Source organism: Neofelis nebulosa, chromosome X, assembly GCF_028018385.1.
Source record: "Neofelis nebulosa isolate mNeoNeb1 chromosome X, mNeoNeb1.pri, whole genome shotgun sequence".
Classification (NCBI taxonomy): domain Eukaryota; kingdom Metazoa; phylum Chordata; class Mammalia; order Carnivora; family Felidae; genus Neofelis; species Neofelis nebulosa.
This window is the reverse complement of record NC_080800.1, coordinates 28,555,193-28,579,687: the sequence shown is the minus strand read 5'-3', so window position 1 is coordinate 28,579,687 and position 24,495 is coordinate 28,555,193. Positions and strand designations below refer to the sequence as shown.

The window sequence follows — 24,495 nt, the reverse complement described above, 5'->3', positions numbered from 1 at the left end:
TTTGGGAACCATCTGATATCACATCCCTTCAGATGCTTCTGGGAAACATCAGAGCCAGAAAACTAAAACAGACCAAGAGTTATTTCTAATTTCTGCTCGGCTGCACAAACTTACCAAAGGCATAGGAGAAGATAAATTTATAAAAAAATATTACTAAAAAAATATTCCTGCCATATGTACAAAGATGGATAATGTATTAGGATGCAGTGAAAATGTCATTAAGTATATAAAAAGAAGAGCTTTTAAAGTGTATACTCATAATAATAATAGAATACTAGAAATTAATAACACTTTTAAAAATTCAATTTGATTAATTTAAAATGTTTTGTATAAGGAATGAAGAGTACATATCCACATTTGTATAGGAAAAAACTTTCCAGGAGAAATGGACTAGGTTTTAGCCTGAGGTTCAATTTGTGTCTTAGCTTTTATTTTCATTGAAAACAAAGATAAATTAATTCAAGATTTCAACCATAAATGTTACAAAAAATAAAAAATGCTCTAAGGAAAGTAGAAAATAAAGATAAATGAAGAAATCAGTTAGAAAGAAAAAACACTAGAATAATTTGAGAACTAGTTCTTTGTAATAAAATAATAAAGTAGACTAATCTCATAAATTTAATCGGGAAAATGAGAGGAAAAAGCAAATATATGCAATTTAAATATAGAAAGAAAATATTAAACACAAGTATAAGGAATATACAAACCAAACATGGAGTCTACACAGAATTATATGTTGATTATAAAAACAATTAGATTGTATTCCATTTAAAATAATTATAAGAATTAATAGAACATAGGGTACTTTATTTTTTCTTAGATTTTTTTAAATGTTTTTATTTATTTTTTGAGAGACAGAGAGAGACAGAGCATGAGTGGAGGAGGGGAGGAGAGAGAGGGAAACACAGAATCTGAAGCAGGCTCCAGGCTCTGAGCTGTCAACACACAGCCTGACAGGGGCTCGAACTCATGGACCGCGAGATCGTGACCTGAGTTGAAGTCGGATGCTCAACCGACTGAGCCACCCAGGTGCCACGAAAATGTAGAGTACTTCAATCAATAACCAAGAGAGGTGAAGAAATCATAAAATTAAACAAACCGACTCTTCACAAAGACTTCTGAGTCTAATGGAACCAGTGGGAAGTTCATCCAAACGTTAAGAAATGGATAATTGCTAATAGAAAATCATTAGGGACTTCACAATTCTACAAATTTATCCACAGACTTAATTTTTAAAATCACTTCAAAGAAGTAAACCCTCTCTGTTGTTTGAGGGGGTATTAGAAGCATCCATTTTGAAAGGCTATTTTGTGGTAGTTTCAAAATCTTAGGTCAACTTCATTTGGTTTCCTCCTTCCTTCTTAGTATCTTCTCCACTTTGGCCTATTTCTCTAACATAAATGATCAGTTTCTGAACATGTCATTGTTCTCTACTAGCAACTCAATTTGATTCCATGCCTCAGTTTCCTTTAATTTGTCTGTCCTGACATCTAATTTGCTATGCTCTCTCAGTGCCACTCACAGCTTAGGTCCACAACTCAGACACCACATTTATGTTCTGATTTGCATTCTCTGTGGTGGCTGTTTTAGCATAAAGTTATTTCTGCTATCAATAATTTATTTTCAAAACCACTTATTGAGAATAAAGTACTTCCAAGTGCAGTGATACCTTTATTACAATATTTACTGAGAGCAAAGCTCATTTGTAATAAAGTTGGCTGTGGTTTTAAAAAGCAAACAAAAGAAAGTACAAAATCCTGTGAAATAGAAGCTGACTGTACCAAGTGGTTAAGCTTGTCTACACCCCAGCTCAAGATATAAAACGTATCCACAGCTTGCATTTCATTGTTACTTGTTGAAGGTAGATAAAACAAATCACAGGTAACATGGAAACATCTCACATATTGCTGTTTTACCATGCCTTTTCCCTTCTCCACATTTGTTTGTGAGTGACTGTCTTTACCAGACATTCTCAATTCCGTTCTGCAGGTCTTTAACCCCATTGTCTCTCAAAGGAAAAGTATCATTTAATGGGTCATTTAAACTTGTTTATTGATAGATTTTTCCCCCTTAGATGTAAATAAGCTCCAGTCAATGAGTTTCCTCTACCCGAAATTTGACATTTTTATCTCTTTATGTCAAATTGAGTAATGAATGATTCTTTACCACTGGTAAAGGAATTTAGCCATTAAAAATCTGGTAGGGAGATTTAACTGCCTGTGGTATTTTAAACTGCCCTCCAGATAGATCATGATACCAGTCTTCCATTAATTGCCTGATTGCAATTTGTTTCCTCTTCTTCCATCCCAAGATGTCCATGTTTTTATTTTATGAATCCCAGTGCCTCTTTGAAGTCATAGAATATATTCCATCACTATTTTAAAGATTCATACAAAAAACGTAGTGTTGTAATACACCCTGAGTATATAGTATACCAGGGCTTTACCGATTTAATATGATTTAATATTAGCTGACAGAGTTGTAGATCTCATACTTGATGTTCAGTATCCACTCTCATCAACTGTGTATGACAAAGTGGCAAATTTTTACCAAGTAACTTCAAACGTACAATGTGAAACAGCACAAAACAAGTAAGATCAGTTTTATACATTATTAAAGCACAAATCCAAAGTGAGCATTTAAAAGCCTAGGTTGAAAATTCACATGTCAGCTATGTTCAAATATTCACTTAATCATATCATTGAAAATTGTCAGTGAATTAGATTGAATGGTTGTCATGTGTCACTGATCTGAAAAATGACACAGTGTTCACTCTTCCTGGCGTATGATCTTAGATAAAGAGGGTTCTAAACTGTTCTTTAAGACTAGTATTTTATGTGTTCTTTAAGTATTCAGAGACTTAAATAGCAATATAATATATGTTTTGGAGTATGTCAGAACATAATATCTTTGAATATAAACTGCTTCCATTTATTACTCATAAAATACACTGTTCAGATATAAATTCCACATTTTGAAGTTAATTTATGTTAGACAAGTATTCGTTCTTACACTAAATTTTCAGTCCACACAATAGGACTATAATATGTCTGCACCTTATATATATTCATTCTCAGGATCCAGAAGTATATCCTTTTAACCCTGTTACTCACTAACTCCAGGATTTTTTCCAAATGATTCCATGACTTAGGTTCCAATTCATCATCTCTGAAATCTACTAACAGAAATGGTTGTATTTATTTCAAAATATTCATTTATGGAATAAAAACATATACAGGCATATATTATATAATATTTAGATTTATATTCAGATGCATTGGGAAATGACTACTTTTCTTTTTTTCTTTTTTTTTTTTTTAAAGTTTAACGTTTATTTATTTTTGAGACAGAGAGAGACAGAGCATGAACGGGGGAGGGGCAGAGAGAGGGAGACACAGAATCGGAAACAGGCTCCAGGCTCCGAGCCATCGGCCCAGAGCCCGACGCGGGGCTCGAACTCACAGACCGCGAGATCGTGACCTGGCTGAAGTCGGCCGCTTAACCGACTGCGCCACCCAGGCGCCCCAAATGACTACTTTTCAAATGAAGCTAATTCTCATTTAAAATAATATCAGGGGCATTTGGGTGGCTCAGTCAGTTAAGTGTCCGACTTCAGCTCAGTTCATGATCTCATGGTTCGTGGGTTTGAGCCCCACATCAGGCTCTTTGTTGTCAGCACAGTGCCTGCTTTGGATCCTCTGTCCCCCTCTGTCTCTTCCCTTCCCCTGCTTGTACTCTCTCTCTCTCTCTGTTTCTCTCTACGTAAATAAATAAACTTAAAAAATGAAATAATTTTATAAGGTGAGTTGGTTATCTTCCCCCTACCAGTGCATTTCTTGCGTCAAGGTAAAATAGTATTTTTTTTTTTTGCATGCTAAACTTAAAATTGAGGTAGCCATTTACCTATGATTTGTACATTTAGAGATCTTCAAGGATAATAGTATGGCTAAATTGTACTATTATTTTTTTAAAGTTTATTTATTTTGAGACTAAGAGAGTGCAAGTCGGGGAGGGGCAGGGAAAGAGGGAGAGAGAGAGAATCCCAAGCAGGCTCCACACTGTCATTGCGGAGCCCAATGCGGGGCTTGAATCCATGAGCCGTGAGATCATGACCTGAGCCAAAGTCAGGCACTCAACTGACTAAGCCACCCAGGTACCCCAACAGATAGTGGTATAATTAAAAACATTTTTTTCATGTTTATTTATTTACTCTGAGAGAGGGGAGGAACACGAGAGGGGCAGAGAGAGAGAGAGAGAGAGAGAGAGAGAGAAAGAGAGAGAGAGAGAATCCCAAGCAGGCTCTGCACTGTCAGCGCAGAGCCCCATGTGGGGCTCACATTTACCAACCATGAGATCATGACCTGAGCTGAAACCAGGAGTCAGACCCTTAACCAACTGAGCCACCTTGGTGCCCTAAAATTTTTCTTATTATATTGAACTGTTGGTCATATAACTTAAAATTTGGGGGGGTTGCTATTGCCAAATTTTTCCTTGAAATAAGTATATGTGGAACAAGATTAGAAAGCTATGGTGATACAGGGTTCTGGTTTCCTTAAAGTAGCATTCTGTATTGCCATGCATATGATATATAATATTTATAAAAATTCAAGTTAAATGATATTACATTGAAAGTATATACATCTTTTATCTTATCCTGTGTTGTGACATTATTACTGAACATAGAGTCCATTTCCTCAAATGATGCCTTCTAGTATATAGTGTTCCATATAAGAAATTTTGCTTAGTTGAGATACAGGAGCTACTTTGCCAAAAAGTTCAGTCCTGCATTTTATGTTCAATGAAACTACCTGCATTGGAACCTCTATTTTGATATATTTGTTTTAATTTTCTTTCACCCCTTTATTGTTTATATTTTTCTTAACATTAAGGGGTTTTTTAAACTTAACTGCTTCACATCTTTATTGCCAAAGAGGAAGTATATAAGCAAGTAAAAGCACAGGTCCATTAAAAAGAACTACCTTGTGACAAATGATTATAATCATAAACACCTCCAAAATATAGAGCAATTTGTGACAAATGATTATAATCATAAACACCTCCAAAATATAGAGCAATTTGAACTTCCTTCAGTAGTCTTTAGGCATTTTGATAGAACAGTCCATTTTTTAGTCTCCATCTTTAATACAAAATGCGGCATATAGTGGATAGTCAAAAATATTTAAGGAATGACTGAATATATAAACCCTAATCACAGAAGGTCAGGAGAGTATCTTCATAGCAAGTACTGTACCCAGAACTAAGTCTTAGGATGTATCCTAGGTCAAAACGTGCTTTTAAAAGGTATTTTCCAGTATAAGCATCTATATTTGTATAAAATTTAAAAAAATCCTTGTTGGAGAGAGAGATATGGGAGGGAATAAAGAAAACTTGCCAAGTGGAGCATGAAGTCCACAACAGCCAATGCAGCCCACCCTGTAGGTTTTATGTACTGAACTATTCATCATCTAATTATGAAAGATTCAATGTGTGCACCTCTATATCCAAAAAAAGATAGGTGTGATTTATGCCTGTAAGCCTTCACATTTTATATAAATTTTAAACACACTAAAAAGCACATGCTGCAAGGCAGCAACACTACTTTGCTTTTTCTGCATTTTTGATCACTTAAATGCATTATCTTTAGAAGGATTATATAAATACTTGAGTTTCTGTGGAATATAGAGAAGTCTCTTTAGCTTGGCTACACGATGGCAGACGTTCTACACAAAGCGCTTAACACATTTTAAAAGCAAATCCTATTTGCCTAGATTGTTGGAATGAAATTCTCAGTTATAAACCATTCATTAGAAGGAAATGTGTGGGTAGGGGAAAAAAAACAAATAAGTAGAAGTTAGAAGTAGCCTCATGGGTTCTAAGAATCAGGAAGGATCTTTATATAGTAAAGTTTAACACATGGTGTTTTTCTGGTAGTCACTGTTTCAGATTCTGGTTAAAGTAATCTACCCAAACTTTTAAAGATGACATTTCATGGTTCCTTGTGAAATCTCATTGTTCTGTGTGAAGTTATAAGATTGAATTTGCAGCTACATTTTTTGTTGTTGTCAAATTCACAAACTAAGAATCATGTGAAAAATGATGGCTTACCTTTATCCTCTACCCCTTCCCTAATTCAGAAAATGTTCAGATTGTACTGTGCATATCAAGGAACTAAAACGATTCCTCCTTAGGGTAAATCTTGCAATCTGAAATGTCTTAAAGAACCACATCCTTTGAAACCAACATGAGGAACCTCCTATCCCTAACCTAATTTCATTTGGCTGGATGATACAGGGTGTGTTTTCTTTAATGCCTGGAGCTGTGAAATGTCCTGTGCGGTTGTCTAAAAAGGCAAGAAGTGGGAGATACCATTTATTGGAAAGATGATGGTTCCCATTTTGAATAAGATGTAACTTCCTACAACATGCAAGTGAAAACTGCAAATGCTTTATTGACTTATAAACTAAGAGCTGAAAAGTTTATCCATCTCCCTGCTACCACAAACGTTTAAAAAGCATGAGAAAATTTGTTAGAATTTTGTAATGGGACTCATCACTCCCTTGCTTTTATTCATCTTTTTTCTTCCTTCTGCTCTGCCCTGAGAACTTCTGTTTTCATTATTTGACCTGGTTACTGTGATTATTTTTATGTTAAATGTTCCTCATTCTAAAGTCATTGTGTAGCATTCCACGTTTGATGAACTCATTCTGCTATTCTTCTTTCTGTAAAGCTAATTAAAAATAATATAAACTGGGCCAGGTCAGTAATCTCCTGTCACTAATCCATCATATTTCAGATGTGCTTTAAATCTTAGGGTTTTCTTCAGTATTCTTAAATCTTAAATATATCAATATAATATATATAAATCCTTTTACTATAACCACCATGGGATATATACATTTGGCTTGTAGAAAATCTTATTGACAATGCTAGATTGCATCTGTGCCCTGAAGGAAAGCGGTATAAAATAAAACCTAGGATAAAACAAATGAACAATGAAAGAGAATTGCTCCTCATAGCCTAGTGGTCAGCATCTTCATTTAGGAGGTGGGGCACCAGGAAGTAATAGTGCTCATTGAAATACTAATATATTAACCTTAGAATTACTAAATAGATAATTTTGTACAAAATCAAATATTTTACTCTAAGTTGTAGCATGGGCACAAAAAGGGAATTCCCTCTAGTTTGTGTCCTCACATGATAACAGTAGACTACGTTATTTCAAAAGCTAATGGAGCGCCTGGGTGCTTAGTTGGTTAAGCGTCTCACTTAAGCTCAGGTCATGATCTCATGGTTTGTGGTTTCAAGCCCTGCGTCTGGCTCTGTGCTGACAGCTCAGAGACTGGAGCCTGCTTCAGATTCTGCTTCTCCCTCTCTCTCTGTTCCTCCCCCACCCATGTGTTGTGTCTCTCAAAAAAAAAAATAAATAAAAATAAAAGTAAAAATAAACAAAAAAGCTAACTCATTAGTTTTCCTAGGTGCTTATTTATTTATTTATTTATTTATTTATTTAGCTCGTGCCTCCTGACTCGGGATATTTTCCTAAGAGTTCACATTTAAATATTCTATTAGAGCCATAATAGGGTTCCATGATTTCAAGGCAAATGGTGAGAATTTTCTGTCCTTAAAAATTAAGTTTGAATAAAGCATCTTCACAGAGAACACTGCACAACTCTGAGCCAGTATCTGGTGTTATTTTATGACAAAAGTCTTAGGCCTGTTTGCAGGAACTCATAAGGCTAATCTTCATATGTAGGTGAACTTGTAAGTTGTGTCTGCAAAAATTCAATGCATGCTATTTAATTTTTGCACACCTATCCATTTGGTATCTGATGCTTTCATTCTGAAAACCAGGAAAACATAATTTTGGGCATCCTTAGTGACCTCAATATTGAATTTCCTGCTATCTAGTGCTTGTCACAGTAAACACACACACACACACACACACACACACACACACACACAGGCTCCATATATTAACATATTTGTCACAGAAATGTTTTTTGTTAGACAGACATACAATTATCATTTAACACAGATTTTGACATATTTTGGATTTTGTTTTTCCTTTCCATAGTTATTTAGAAATTGGATTGAGAATCCTTGAAAGATATACCTCCAGAGCATATATTAGAAAAATATTTAAAAGAGGCCATTTTGCATGTGATTGTCTAAGAGTAGTAATGATTTTTATGAGAACAACATTCATAGCTATGTGGTAGGAAACATGGCATTATAAAAAAACCAAGCATATGCGATTTAGAGTCAAAATGGGCTAGACTGTCTATATGAGGCATCGAATAGTAACCTATGACCATGAACAGTACCCTTCAGGCATGACAAAATACCCCTCCTTCTTCTAGTGTCTTAGTGACTATTAATTACGGTTATTTCTTAGTCCTTGGTAATCTGAAAAAGAGTTGTACAGCAAGAGACAAAACTTAACCAAAACAAATATCACTTGTCTACATGGTGGTGTGTAATATTTATTAATTTAGAGCCTATTAAAGAACTTCATGAAGAAGTCTCTAGATTTAATTAAGGACTTATCTCTCATATCCAGACCTGGTTTTAAATCTGACCTTGTGAAAGCTTCGTGTACCTTTGACACTTTGTTCTTCTCTAGAAAAAAAGGTATATAAACAAATAACTATGTCATACTTATATTATGATTATGATGTGGGTAGAGTGAAAGCTGTATTCCAAGAGAACCCTATAGGCTTAAGATTTTTTAAAGATAGAAATAAAATAGGGGCGCCTCGGTGGTTCAGTCTATTAAGCAACTGACTCTTGGTTTCAGCTCAGGTCATGATCTCACAGTTCTTGAGGTTGAGCCCCTCATGGGGCTCCACCCTGACAGTGCGGAGCCTGCTTTGGATTCTGTCTCTCTCTCCCTCTCTCTTTGCCCCCACTCCCTCTTTCTGTCTCTGTCTCTGAAGAATAAATGAATAAACTTAAAAAAAAGAAATAAGTATCCTAAGAGATTATAAAAAGAAAAACAATAATGAAAAGTAAATTCAAAATAGAAAACTGAAAAATAGAGGTTGAATTGTGTTCAAAAGCCAGCTCTTTGAATAGATCAACAAAAGAGGCAAACCTCTTCTAATCCTAACAAAAGAAAATGAGAAGAGAATGAAAAATAGACAAGATTAGTAATGAAAAAGGATGTGTAACTGCAGATAAATAAGAAACTGAGAGAATACTATAAGCAATTCTGTGAAATTAATTTTGAAAAATCCAGGACATGCATGATTTCCTAGAATAATGCAAATTACTAAAATTGACATAAGAATAGCAGAAAATTAAACTAGACTAATTACTTCAGAAAACATTGGTAAGTTATTAGAGATCTATCATGGAAATACATACCAGGATTCTTCACATATGAATTTAACCTAATCCTTAAAGAATAGTAATTCCTATATTTTAAGGTATTCCAAAGCATATAAGATAAAACCCTGCAATTACTTTTGTGATGTCAGAATAACCTTAGCAGCAACAGTCAGTAAGCATAAAATTAAATAACAAATGTATAAGACAATCTCATTTATAAATATGAATACAAAAATTAGATTGTTGAACTACATAAAACTGTTTATAAGTGATAAGTACTCCATAAATGTTAGGTATTGATTGCAAAGAGCTCTAAATATTAAGAATGAAAACAAAAGTACCCTACAGAAAAAGGAACAAGCCATATTAACAGACAGTTTACAGATGCAATTGCAATGATCAGTTATACAAAAAGATTCTCCAAATGCAGTAGGAATCATCAAAATAAATTAACAGTGCAATATATTTTTACTTATCAGGCAAAATGAAAAAGCAGAAACATCTATTGCTGGTAAGAGAAGAGCCTATTCATACATTGCTGGTTAGAATATTAAATGCTAAATCCTTTTCATAAAGAAAAACCTACCAAAATTAAAACTAGGTATACCTTTTTGATACAGCAAATCTATTCCTTGGAATAGCTACTATAACAATAAAAGCATCAGTTATCTGAGGATGTATACACAAGATGTCCGTCGCAACATTATATAAAGTGGCAAATCTGTTCAAGTCCCTGCTTTCAGTTCTTCTGGGTCTATCTCCAGCAGTGGAATTTCTAGATCCTACTTAATTTTAATTAGTTTTTCTTATGCGGCCTGCTATTAGCTTCTAAGCTTTTTGACATTAGGGGCTCTGTTTTACTCTTCTTTATTCACAGCTGAGCACAGTGCCTGGACATAATAGAAATTGGATCTGAGGAGGGATTTTATGAGGAGAAAGAAATAGAGGAACAGTCTCCCTGCTGATATAGTGAGAAGGCTTATGAAAGTAGATAGAGGCAAGCCTACTGCTTGCTCTAAGTCTCCCCAGGATGTTCCCTATGGCAAGTCCAAACATAACTACTAGCAGTGATTCCCCCAGTATAGGTCTATTTCCTAAAAAAAAAAAAAATCACATCTTCTCCATTTAAATTACTGAATTTTCTACAATGTACAGTCTGATCATCACTTTCACTACAAGCACAACTATCTCTTTTGTGCTCTAAGTACATCAGTGCCTGACATAGAGCCAAAGTGTATTTGTTGAATGAATGCATCAGTGATTCAACTGATAAATTTATAGTAGCTTTTCCATACGGAGGAGCTCCTTCCCTAACCACCACATAAGGAATCTCCAAATGAAATGTAGATGACAGTGCTTTCTTGTTCTTGAGTTATTAATCTCCTCTGGGATCTCTATGTTTTTCTTCCCCAATGAGTTCTAAAAACTTGTTGTATTTTACTTTGTATAATTAAAACAAAAGTGTTACAGGAAATTATTATCTACATGCGTAGGACAAATTTATGAGGAAGCCCAAGAATTTGAAATACTCAATTATAGCATACTGAATTAGGAATGATTTGCATGGGATACTCCTGAAATTCAAATGTGCAACCAAAAGCATCTGCATTGCGGAAATAAGTAGACATGTAATATCTCATAATGGCAGTATCATCTTGACTTTCCTATACCAAATAAAGTCAAAGTCTTTCGTGTCAACCAGCTTTGAGAGTTTCCATTTGTCCACTCCTCAACTGAGCCTTACGGAAATGTCCATTTATATACAGCTTCAGGATAACTTCTCTGTAAGGTCCATATGGTACCAAATCCTCATATCTAGTCTATTGTCTAGTTCAGTAATATCCTCTACTATTAAATATGTTTGAAAGTAAACTATGGACTTGTATCTTGATCTTCCATCCTTGTTCAAATGATTCTACATTCTTTTCTGTATACTTTATTTGTTTTAAGCCAACACACTAATAGTATTTATATAGTTGGGGTGCAAAAATAAATGTGAGTATTTGATTATCCATTGGACCTGAAAGTATTTTTATATGAGGCATAATTGGGAGTGATTTGACAATTATACTGAAGGGCAGCCCTTTTATAACCACATCCACCTGCCCCACTCACCCCCTTCACTCTGATCTCTAACCTCTGGCATTTGCTACCCTGTTCTCCATTTCTATAACTTTGTCTATTCAAAACTGTTAATGTTACCCTTTGAGATTGGCTTTGTTTTTTCACTTGGGGTAATTCCCATGAGATTCAATCAAGTTGCTGCTTGTATCCACAGTTTGTTCCTTTTCATCACAGAGTGGGATTGCATGGTGTAGATGCACCACGGCTTAAGTAACCAGTCATCCTTGAAGGGCATCTGGGCTCTTCTCCCAGATCGCTGTTTTTTGACTGTTATAAATAAAGCTGGTGTGAACACTTACACATAGGGTTTTGTAGAAATGTAAGTTTTCATTGTTTTGGGATAAATGCCCTGGATCCCAGTTGCTGGATTGCATGCTTAAGCACATGATGAGTTTTGCAAGAAAGTGCCAAAATGTTTTGCAGAGTACCTGTACTATTTACATTTTCCCCAGCACTGCATGAGTGATCCAGTATGTCCATATCCTTACCAGCATTTGCTGTTGTCACTATTTTAAAATGTCAGCTATTATGATAAATGTATAGTGCTACCTCATTGTGGTTATAATCTGCATTTTCCTAATGGCTAATAATGTTGAACATCTTTTCATGCACCCATTTGCCTGATGCTTACATTTAACCTGACTCCACGTAAAAATACCAGGAGCATAAAGGATAGGAGATAGGATTTGCCTTAAGACAAATAAAACCCGGGGCACCTGGGTGGCTCAGTTGGTTAAGTGTCTGACTTGACTTCGGCTCAGGTCATGATCTCACGGTTGGTCATGAGATCCGGGCCCTCCATCGGGTTCTGCGCTGGAACTTGGCATGGAGCCTCCTTAAGATTCTCTCTCCCTTTGCCCCTCTACTGCTCGTGCTTTCTCTCTCTCTCTCTCTCTCTCTCTCTCTCTCTCTCTCTCTCTCTCAATAAATCAATACAATAGAATAAAACCTTGCCATATTTTGATTCCCAGTACAGGATTGAGAAAATTGAGTTTACCATAGCTCCATTATTTATTGGAGTTTTAATATCTGTCTCTAAAGCAACGACATTTTAGTCTAATGCAGCCACCCCTAATTATAATAGCCTTCCTCTAAGCAAGATTGAAGGACAGATGGAGTTTCTATTTATTGAGTTTCAATTTTCTATTAGGAAGCAAATCTTAATTTTAGTCATCTTTTATGAGTTATCATTGTTATACATTTTATTTGGAGATACTCTGATTGGCCTCTTTAATCTGCAGTAATCTATTTATATACTAAAAGTACATTCATTTCCTATCTCTTTGTTAATGTGTTCGGGGGCACTTGTTTGTTACAGAAAGTCCATTTACAAATGCATTTTGTTTCATTTTTGGATTATTTTTTAAAAGCTGTAATACTGTTTAGGCTCTGAAAATAGCTAAATGCAATTACCTTCCAGTTTTGTTTTCTTTCCAAATAGACATTTTGTCTCTTTCCTTCAAACGTTTTCCCTGTATCTTTAACAGGTTGATTTAGTGAATATTGGAAGCACTGACATAGTAGATGGAAATCACAAACTGACTCTTGGTTTGATTTGGAATATAATCCTCCACTGGCAGGTAAGAACCTTGATGACTGTTTCCTTTTTGGGTAAAATGTTGCTGATCTTCCTTTCATGTTTGCCCGTGTCCTGCAAAACAAACATGTACACCTCTAACAGAACAAAGCCCATCTCCAAAGCACTGTCTTTTAAATGGGCACAGTTAATGTCATTTGAGATGTGAAGGATCAGCAGATTATAAAACAGGTTCTAGAACACTCGCAGGAATATTTTTCTAAATTTTATTTCATTGTGTAGAGATGACACAAAAAAGAGAAGTTTCATCAATAGGTTAATAAAAATATTTTTCACTAATATGTGTCTTCTATAACTAACCTGTAAGCGAATCTACATAGTTTTATAAAAACTATTAACCACTACCAAATGAATGAGACTTTGCAAATCTTTTATTTCTCAATGTAAATTAATTCCAATAAAAGATTAGTTGGATACGATTATCTGTATTTATGTTATACATACATATATATGAGTTTATAATCTGATTTTGAAATTGATTTTTTTTTTTCTGAATGCCTATATTTTCTGATGCCTATATTTATTGGACCTCTGCAAAACAGATCAAAACTCATTTGGTTTAGTGAAAAGAGTATATATTTTTTCGGTCAGAGAAACATGAACTTAAATTTCAACCTCTTCATTTACCATCTTATAGTGACATTGGGTATAATGCCATCTTTTCTGGGCCATAATTCCCTCACTGTTAAAATAGAAAAAATAATAATTAACATGTGTATTTCTTACAGGATTAAATGAGAGAATATCTGTAAAGCACTCAGTAGAGTACACTCTTTTCACTACAGGTGTATCATAAATAATTTTGATTGCTTGGCGTTTTCTGCTCATAATTTAAGAATCTGGAGGAAAATTGAGATGTCTGCTGTTTTTACTAGCAGTGATTAATTTTTCAAAAAACAACTTTTTTGATATGTCATTTATATATCATAGATTTACTCATTCTATGTATAAAATTCAAAGTGTACCAAACTGGTTTAGTTCTCCTGCCTAGTGCTTCTCAAATTATTTTGAGAAGGAACAGCCCCCGCCCAATCCATCCAAGATTTGGGGATATTTACAGAGTTGTACAACTATCAAAACAATCTAAAACCATCTAATTTTAGCCCACTTCTACCAACCTAAAAGCAAATCTTATGTCTTTTTATAGTCATTCCCCACTCCAATCCCCAGCCGTGGGCAACCATTTATCTACTTTCTGTTCCTATATGTCTGCCTTTTTGGAAATTTCATACTAGTGGAATCATATAATAAGTGTTCTTTTATATTTGGTTTCATTCACTGAACATAATCTTTGAGGTTCATCTTTATTATTGTAGCAAGTATCACTACTTCATTTAGTAGGGTTGACTTAACTTGAATTGTACTTTGGTCCTGCTTAGAGTCAGTATGGAGACCAGAGGTGTACCTTTGCACCTCAGCAAATGAATTGACTCCCATATTGACCCAATTGACCCCCATATCTTTCTATTCTAAACACTCTGAACAGGCTCAATCCTATTTCACAGCAATATGGGAAGAGATTGAAGACAGCATAGTGGATGACAACAGAAAACAGACCATAAGAACCTCAAATGAATCCAAGATTCCCAATTCTGGGCCTTTTCCATATAGTGATAGTATCAAATAGAACCAGCAAGGCAACACAGGGCCCCTCACCAAACTGGTTTACTTCTCTTGCTCAGAACTTCACAAACTTAGCTTGAGGAAAGTAAAGTTTTTTCCCCCTCTTTTCCATTGTATGCATATTATAGTAAAACTGAAGCATTATAAAAATGAAATAAAAAGACACCCCAAACCCACGCCATTTTATCATTAAACTCAAAAGACATATGTAGGACCTGTAAAATTGTTATAGAAATTTCTAATGGACTATCGATTGTATAGACACAACTGGTTGCATCAATTGATACATTGGTACAAATGGTTCATGGAGGGACCCCAGCTTGCAGAAGACACTTTAAGTTGCACAAGAGCATATGTTGGTCGTGACAAAGCCAGCAGAAGAAGTGAGGCATGCACGGAGACCCAAATGGCTATTTCAATTGTATTTTTCATCCAAACTGTCTCTCATATGATTTCACTTTCTTATCTTCTCAAAACCCTTTCCAACTGCATCTGAACTCACTCCAAGATAGAGTTTCACAACTAGCCTTATACCTTTTTCAATTGTTTGTGATTTTGTGCAGTTTTTTTTTTTATTATTAGCATGTGGAGGGTCTTTCACACTCTGGAATACCAAAAGGAGTGCTTTTGCAGTCTTTCCTCATCTCAGACCTCTCACAGTCTGTTGTCTTGTGTTTATGTCCTTGAATCACTGTATTGTGATTGCAAGGATGTAGACTCTTCTCAGCCTCTACCTCCTTATCTTCTCTGTCTTCTATCACCCTGCTTGGTTCTCTTAAAACTTCTAAACTCACTTCCAAAAAATTCCTCCTGCTCAATACTCCTCATCATAACCCAATGAATCCCAGAAGGTATTTTCACAGAGTATACATTTGCCTTCCTGTTAAGTAGTCACAAAAGCCATTGAATATCAGCAGAGATCAAAGGATACTCTGGCCAACCTAATGTACTTTCCTGGTCTATCAGATTGAGAATGGCATTAAGAGATGGAAAGATGTGAATCTTTTGTTTCAGTGCCACATACTATGTTATTAATGGTGCCATGGAGGACTTCCCTTTGAACTTGTAAAAGCTGAGGAATGCTTACCGTGTGTCTCCTGTCACTGTTTTTCCAGTTTCCATGTAAATAAAATCATTAGCCTGAAAATAATTGAGGAAAAATATATTATTCCTCAATAATATATTGAGGAATAAGCACCATTGAACAAACTTGTGAAGTAGACATATGCCACATGTTTGGCATCCTTTCTTCCTTTTTTTAAGATTAAAAAAATTTATTTATTTTAGAGACAGAGAGAGAGAGTGAGTGGGGAAAAGGCAGAGAGAGAAGGAGACACAGAATCCGAAGCAGGCTCCAGGCTAAGAGCCGTCAGAACAGAGCCCAATGCGGGGCTTGAACCCATGGACCAGACCATGAGATCATGACCTGAGCTGAAGTCGGACGCTTCACTGACTGAGCCACCCAGGGGCCCCTTCCTTCTTTTTAAAGTGCAAACCTTTCTTTGTAGGGTGGTTAGCTGAGTTCTGATAACTAGCTGGAGATACAAACATATCTTGCTAACAGTGGTGTGCTATCAGAGGTCATGTCCCCACCTTTGCTGGCTAAGTCAAAGGAAAAACTCAAATCCAGGGCGACTTTAGCCTGCAGTATTTATTTACTATTTGAACATCATACAGGAGAAAGATGGTTTTGGCACTGAAGAAAGCCCTTGCTGTAAACTCCTGCCTCCCTAATGCTCTGTGTGCAAGACAGGTCTTGCTATGGTCCTCACACACACCATCCTTCCCTTGTAAAAGACTGTCCCTACCCCTTTTTACTCTTGCTCCTCCACTCTAACTCCTTTTGGTCACAGGATGGATTCTGGGAAGGAAGTATTGAATTCAGCAGGCAGGACATTAATTAAGGCATGCTTTGGGGACCTGCATGAGGAAGGGAGAGGGTAACCAGAGCGAGAAGAGCTGGAGGTGTGATACACACCCAGCCACAGTTGTATTGCACCCCATGTGGAACTGGGAGCTGGAATAATCCTTGAGTGTCACTCTGCGTGAGGCTGACATGGCAAAGCGTTTAAACCATTTCTCTTCAGCAGTCACTAGATGCGGGCTGCCCTAGGAAGGGCTTGACCTTAGATGACAGGACTCTCCAACATCAGGTAGTCCCTGAGAGGACTCACAGATGGAGCAAGGAGCCTTTCCTTGAAGGACACTCTTGGTGGTGCACCTCCATGCCTGTCATAGCTTCTTTGCCCAGTTAGCTCCTAGTCATTTTTTGAAACCACTGCTCAATGACATTTCAACTTGTTCCTTTTGAAAACAGATGTATAGCTGTATGCACGCACACACACACACACATTTGTTTAAATTGATTTTCTCTCTTAGGGACTGTTAAGTCCTAAGGGTGGGAAAGTTTTCTCCTTTAAGACTCACCTCTGGACCAGCTCAGTGTCTGAAGGTTGGTCCTTAATAAAGATTTCTGGGTAATTGTTTTTTATGTAGGAAAAGAACTGATTATCTCACATTGACCTTTATTATTATTTTTTCTTAGCAACATTTGCACCCAAGTAGAAACAATACCAGTGGGGCTGAGACTGATAAGCTGAATTAATGACATAATGATGCTAAAGGAGTTTTGGTTGGAATACTGTGTTGTCCTGTAACATTTTGTGCATAGAGGGCAGCCTGGCCAAGCGCTTTCCAAATGGATCCCATTCATCATGGGAGGGTTGCCTGATCAGTGCAAATCACTACCACTGAGCTGGTAGGTGCTGAATCCAACGGTGGTTCAGCATAGGACACAGAGTACATGTCTTGCAATCACTTTACATGGAGGTTGTGCACTTGATAACTTCAGAATATGGTGAGAAAAATGATACATCTTATATAACTCTTTGACCTATTTACTCACTGAGTAACTGACTAAATAACAGGTCAGGATGGAATTAAGAAAACTGGATAATCTGCCTCTAAATAATAGATTTAGCTATCAAGGGATAGTGATAAATATATGCAAAGATCTCACATCTTCACATCATTACCGCATTTACAAAGCATCATCTCAAATCCTTTTCAAGTATTTTAAAGTGAGATGTAGCAGTCTATCCTAAAATTTGCATCAACTCTTTCATAAAAAGATGACTAACATTGGAGATGTTAAAATATGTATTTTCCCCTGAGGCCTTGGTTAACTTCTACATGGATGAGGAAGCAAAATAAAATGTCATATTTAGAATACACAATAAATATTCATCATCTGATCACATGTTGGTAGTGTATGGACCTTATGCTTTCCAAAAGGAAAGCCCTTGGTGGTAAAAACTAATCACATTTACTTAGATACTTCGTTCAGGTATATAAGGGGCCTGACTTTTATTTATTTATTTATTTATTTATTTATTAAAAAAAATTTTTTTTAACGTTTATTTATTTTCGAGACAGAGAGAGACAGAGCATGAACGGGGGAGGGTCAGAGAGAGGGAGACACAGAATCTGAAACAGGCTCCAGGCTCTGAGCTGTCAGCACAGAGCCCGACGCGGGGCTTGAACTCACTGACCGCGAGATCATGACCTGAGCCGAAGTCGGACGCTCAACCGACTGAGCCACCCAGGCGACCCCCTGACTTATATTTAAAAAGTAGCCTCATAATTATGCCTTTACTATGCTCTGTAGACAGTTTGTTCTATAATGTGGTGTCACCGCATTCTTGAAATCTAGAGAAATGTTTAGAATGGATTTCTGCATGAGACGAGTTAGAAGAAGGAAGCAATGAAATACGACAACCCGCTGAACGGCATTTGCACAAAGCCATGGCAAGAATCAAATGTACAGAAACTAATAAAAATAAAACCAGGAATCTTGCCTTTTTCTCCTCCGTGGTCTGGGTTTCCACTTCCCTTCCGGCTTCTGGGAGAGAGGGAGGGAGGCGGAGCTTCGGCTCCTGCAGCCAGCCACCTTGTGGCCCACAGACCTTGACCCTGACCAAAAAAAACGGCCCGGGAGCCTGGTGACCTTCCGGCTCCGCCCTCACGCCTGCGTGCTGTATCTGGTCGCTCAAAGGCTGCCTCCTGCTGGCGGGGTCGAGCTGTCCTTTGTCACCTTTGCTGTGTGGCCTCCTCAGCAGCTGCCTTCCTGCCCGCTCACCTGCGGGACTCCTGCTGGCCGTCTTCTGCTTCGCCCAGGGCCTGCTGCCGAACAACAGTGGTAGGACATGCGCTGGCTCACGGTGGACTTCCGACGCCGTGTCAGGGCCGTTCTCGTCTACCTCGCCGTCTCCATTGCAGCTGTCGCCAATTCCTCAGACTTGGCCCTCAGATAGGGTCCCTGGCGTCTTTACCATCATCGTGCTTGCGAGGGACTCATACGTGACCTTTAACGAGGCGGCCAAATTCCTCGCACCGGGAGACTCTGCAGGCGACAGCCAACAAGGCATCGGAAGAAAGGGCTGACGCCGTCTGACGAAAGGCCTGCCAGTGCCCGGGCCACCGGCGCCACACGGGTCATTACTCCGGCCCCCTGTGACTGGAGTGTGGCCAGGGGACACCGTGTGCTGGGACGGGGACTGTGACTTCGCCAGGAGCAGCGGTGGAAGTTGCCGACGGAGCGGCCGGCCCTCAGCCCTGTGGCGCCACCCACCTGCTCTGCGATTGAGGGCCTCTTGAACGCTCAGCCCCTTCTCTCCACGTCTGCCCCACAGCCCGAAGCCCTTAACCTCTCTGGCAAAAAGGAGCACGAGGGGACAAAGCAGACGGAACCTTGTCACCCCCATCACAGGCAGCGCTTCTTGATGTAGGGGGAGGGAGTGTGGGGGTTTGAGGACAAGTCGCTTTGTTTTCGTCTGCATTTGGCGCCCCTTGCTCGTGCCGCGTGCTTTGTCCAGAATGATCCTTCCAAGATTCTTTTGTTCAAGGAGTACCGGGTCCCTCTTCGTTCTCGAGGCAGGAAGAAAAGTGACTTTGCCCTGTCATCTAGGAGAGAGTAGGTCTCGGTGACCGTAAGTGACACCTCGCATTTTTGGAGACTACATCTGCTTCAGGTGACATGACTCTTCCAAGACAGTTTGAAAGAAAAGGTCATAGATTAGCTTACCAGGTCCAAAATATCAAGAAATAACCGTGAAATAACAGTGACAGCATCCTGGGTGGCCCAGACAAACACTCTTTTCCTGGGGGCCACCAGCACTCTGCTTCTAGACACCGGGCCAGGTCTCTTACCACCTCTGGGGAGGTAAGATGGGTATTGTGTTCACCTCAGGACCTCTACAGTGTATGTATCTTCAGTGGGATTTTGTGACACGGTTTTTAATACTTAAGCGGCTTCTTCAGTGTCATTTCCCGTGACCCAAGAGGCCTCATAAATGAGCCAAGGTTTTGGACTCATGTTTTGGGCATTTGTAACTTTTATTCTTCTCTTGCATGTGAATCTATTTCCTGAAAAAAAAAGCTTTAACAAATGAAGCCAGACTGACTACAAAACAAAGACAAAACAAAACCCAAGGCAATACCTTCACAGCTTTTAGGGATAAATACTTTTACTTCTGTTGATTTTTCTTGTTATTTATTTTAAAAAGGCAAACTCATTTATCCTGTTCTGTTTTTCCTTTTGGTCAGTACACATAATTTGCATTATTTTATGTTATAAACCTAGGGATTTTATTTTAGTATAGCTGTCCTTTGATTCTTAAAACAGCCTTGTATGTATAAAAAACAGAGGCCTAAAAAAGGTTCAATGGCCCAATTAACACAATTTGTTAATAGCTGAGGCAAAATTTGAACCTAGGTTTAAAGAAAGTAAGCTCATTCTCTTAGCCACTGTGCCATTCTTTCTTCCTTAAAGCCACTAATATGGGTACCTGCGTGGCTCAGTCGGTTAAGTGTCTGACTTCAGCTCAGGTCATGATTTCCCGGTTCGTGAGCTCCAGCCGCACATCAGGCGCTGTTCTGTCAGCACGGAGCCTGCTTCAGATCCTCTGTCCGTCTCTCTGCCCCTCCCTTGCTTGCACTGTCTCTCAAAATAAATACATAAACTTAAAAAAAAAAAGCCAGTAATCTTATTTTAAGCCTTTGGTCGATAACAAATCTGATGTTTTTGTACATTCTTCTCTAGCATATCCACTGAAAGTTAGAAGATGAGCAATTCGAAAAGCACAAAATTAATAGTTTAACGTGGCAGAATCTGGGAGTGATATTAAACGTGTGCAATAAATGGCATATCGTGACACCAACCAATACGAATACATTCCTAATTAGAACGGACTCTGTCCTGGTAGAATCTATTATTCCTCACTACTAATTGACCCTAAAATTCCTATTACTTTTGAAGATTAGGACATTTACATTTAAGTTTGTGTGGTTCTTGTTCAGGGAATGCATTTTCTCATGAAAATTTCTTTCCACACATAGGTCAAAAATGTAATGAAAAATATCATGGCTGGATTGCAACAAACCAACAGTGAAAAGATTCTCCTGAGCTGGGTCCGACAATCAACTCGTAATTATCCACAGGTTAATGTCATTAACTTCACCACCAGCTGGTCTGATGGTCTGGCTTTAAATGCTCTCATCCACAGTCATAGGTAAGGCGACTACTGAGATACTAATTTTTGTAAGTATTGATTTAGAGACTTAAATCTTTTTCTCCAGTGCCGTTCTGGCTCATTTCCTACTATTTAACATGTTTATATGTTAATGTATTTAATCATATTGATCTGGCTCTCCATTGGAATGCCCTAAATAAGAAGAGTCTGTTTTTTATGTGATATGTCATTTAATGGTTGAAATATTAAAATACAGGAGCATGAATACGGTTGCAGGAGGGGGCCAACATGTTTGAAGTTGGGACTCTGCCGGAAAATCAAGGTTGTATTCTAACTTCGCTAAGAATGGAGTTGGTCTTTTTACACAAATAATTGTTAGTATGGGCCAAAACATCAGAGCTAGAATGGTTCCAAATCTCATGTGAATGGCTGTAGTAAAATTAATTACTATTATCAGATTAATAATGTGAAAAATTAACATTTCTTTTGTCAGATATACACTTAGATAACAAATACATAAGGCTTTGTATATTTATGTGTGTGTGTGTGTGTGTGTGTGTGTGTGTGTGTTTTAATTTTGAGGTTGAAAGAGGCTTTGAGCATCTTAGCAACCAAGGCAAAGAGCAGACCACAATTCCATGACTCAGTGTTTAGAATATCAAAAGAAACAGTTGCTCTGGAATAGCAGAGCAATTGCTGGAAAGCATGAGAGAGTTGTGTGGGTCATCATAAAAAGAACTCATTGTGTTATAGTGAACCAAATACTCTTAACTGTATTCCAAACACTATTACGTTTTCTAAGGTAACAAAATAGTTTGCTTTTTCTTGTATCAAGATGCTTAGTAAGGGAATTATTAACAGTTCAAGAAAAAGCAAAACAATGTGGTAAATACATATAAATAATGCATTCGTATGTATGTAAGATATATATATATATATATATATATATATATATATATATATATTTTACGTATAACACATTGAGTGCAAAGGGTATCTACTTTGGTTTTCCTATTACCCATCTCTTTTATCAGGCCCAATCCCCAGGGTCAAATACATTCCCTTATTAACCGTGTTTGAAATGCCACTGGACTGCATCTGCCCTGATTTTCAATGCAGCTTATCTTTTCTCACTTTGATCTTTCTTTTCTTGACGAGTCTCCCATTTCCCTATGCTGATCTTGTGTCTAGAAAAGTCCAGAATATAAATTTTCTTCATGGTAAAGCTCCATCCAAGAACAAATGCTCTCTCAATAAGCATCTTTGTCAGGTGTCGTGCTCCAGCTGGATTTAATTAACCCCATCCAGACTGGGTTTCCAGGTGAATGACTCAGCAACCCGATTTTCAAAAGGAGGCAAACTCACACTCATTTGGCATGTTAAGCAGTGTTAACACGTTGTTTTTCCTAAGTATGACACGAAGAAAAATATTGCATAGCTTCGATACAGCTAGATGAGAAGGGATAGAGGCATTCATTCTGCATTATAAGTCAGTGCTGATTTATGCAGCCACATGCTTCACAGCAAGGGCCTGAACATATTGATCTTGCTGTTCATGTACACGTTGGCAAGTGAACAGAAATACCGAGGATCAGGTTATGTGGTCCTTGTTGGGTCTTTAGCATTTTCTTTTCAAGTGGAAGACTTCAGTCCTGTCAGCATGTTCACACACTACATTTTTTAATATTATATGTCATGATTTCTGAATACATTTGCAATACAGTAAACATTTCCAGATTGCCCTGCAGCATCTGTCCCTGACCCACTCTTTCTTTCTCAAAATATCATTTATATATTCTCTCTTGTCATAGTGAATAAATCATCAGTAACTACCTTTTCATACATAACATAGTTACTTTTCAAGAGGTTTCTCACAGTTGATAATGCTCTTTCATGAATCATCTCTGTCTCCTTTTTGTCTTTGACAGATGTTCATATTGTTTATCTAAAGAAAAAAAATGGTTGAAATTTCTGTTCCAAGGTGATTGTCTTTGGTACACTTAGAAATGTCATGAGGTGTTCTGATTTCAATAATTGAGTGACTAAGCTATATACAACAAAGGCATGCACTTAATAAAGAGCATAGGGATTGACAAAGAGCCTTGCAAAAGGTTAGGATATTGCTTGCCTTATATCTATTTAAGGATAAATTTTATCTGAATATGTAGGAAATGAGAAGTATTATATTAAAACAGAGTCCACTACAGTGCAGTTAAGTGGAGGCCAGACTCTACTTTTGTGGGAATACTAAATGTTAATTCATTAGAAATAGCTCAGAATATACAGATAAGTTGCTGTAAGTATGATGTTACAATTACATTTTCTTCCTAATCCATCATTTTAATGTATTACCAAAGAAGTAACATAGGACATAGTTAAAAAAAAATCAGACATGGTGGGGGGGGGCAAAGGAAAACAAAACAAAATGTGTCTTTGTGACCCCAACCCCACCCAGTCACCCTCCATTTCCTGGAAGTGGTTACTGTCAGCAACTTTTATCTTTCTGATGGTTTTCATAATTACATGTTTCATTTCCTGATTAATGTCTGATAGGAGGTAGATTTGCTTCTTAGTGCGAAGCCCACAAATATTATCTCTTATCCCTGTTTCCTAATTTGATTACTACAATATAATCATTTCATTCTTAAAATTGTTGCCTGCAATACTTTAAGTGGTATTGGTGTACCTTTTTTCATCAAGTTTATAATTTTTTTTTTTCAAATTTTATTTTTAAGTAATCTCTACATCCAGTGTGGGGCTCAAAGTCACAACCCCAAGATCACGAGTCACATGTTCCTCTGACTGAGCCAGCCAGGTGCCCCTTGTTTCATCAAGTTTAGACAACGGGGCTCCTGGGTGACTCAGTCGGTTGATTTCTCTTTTGAAAAGAACGGAGATGTTTCTTTTAAATCTTTTACTTTCTTGTGTAATACGATGATCACCTACACACTGAACAATCACCCAAAGAAACGGAACCTCTGTAGCAATGTACACCTCACTCTGTGTTCCTGTTCACCTCATTTCTGTCCATAGCCCCTGGGTAACAATGTGATGAAGGAAATACTGGTCGAGAGAGAGACAGAGTGAGTGCAGGGGAGGGGCAGAGAGAGAGAGAGATACAGAACCCACAGCAGGCTCCAGGCTCCGAGCTGTCAGCTCAGAGCCCGATGTAGGGCTCGAACCCACGGACCGTGAGATCACGACCTGAGCCGATGTTGGACGCTTAACCGACTGAGCCACCCAGGCGCCTCTATCATTGTTATTTCTTATAGTCTTTCCACACTCGAGTAA

At 37.6% G+C, this 24,495-nt stretch overlaps 1 protein-coding gene across 16 annotated transcripts in view; it reads left to right on the top strand.

Moving 5' to 3' along the window:
* DMD (dystrophin) overlaps positions 1 to 24,495 on the top strand; it is a 2,138,536-nt gene that overhangs the window by 490,102 nt on the left and 1,623,939 nt on the right. For all 16 annotated transcript variants that reach the window (XM_058713880.1, XM_058713888.1, XM_058713887.1 and 13 more), the window contains exons 5-6: positions 12,942 to 13,034; positions 21,071 to 21,243. In XM_058713880.1, coding sequence (XP_058569863.1) covers positions 12,942 to 13,034; positions 21,071 to 21,243 — 266 coding nt within the window. The remainder of the gene's footprint in view (positions 1 to 12,941; positions 13,035 to 21,070; positions 21,244 to 24,495) is intronic.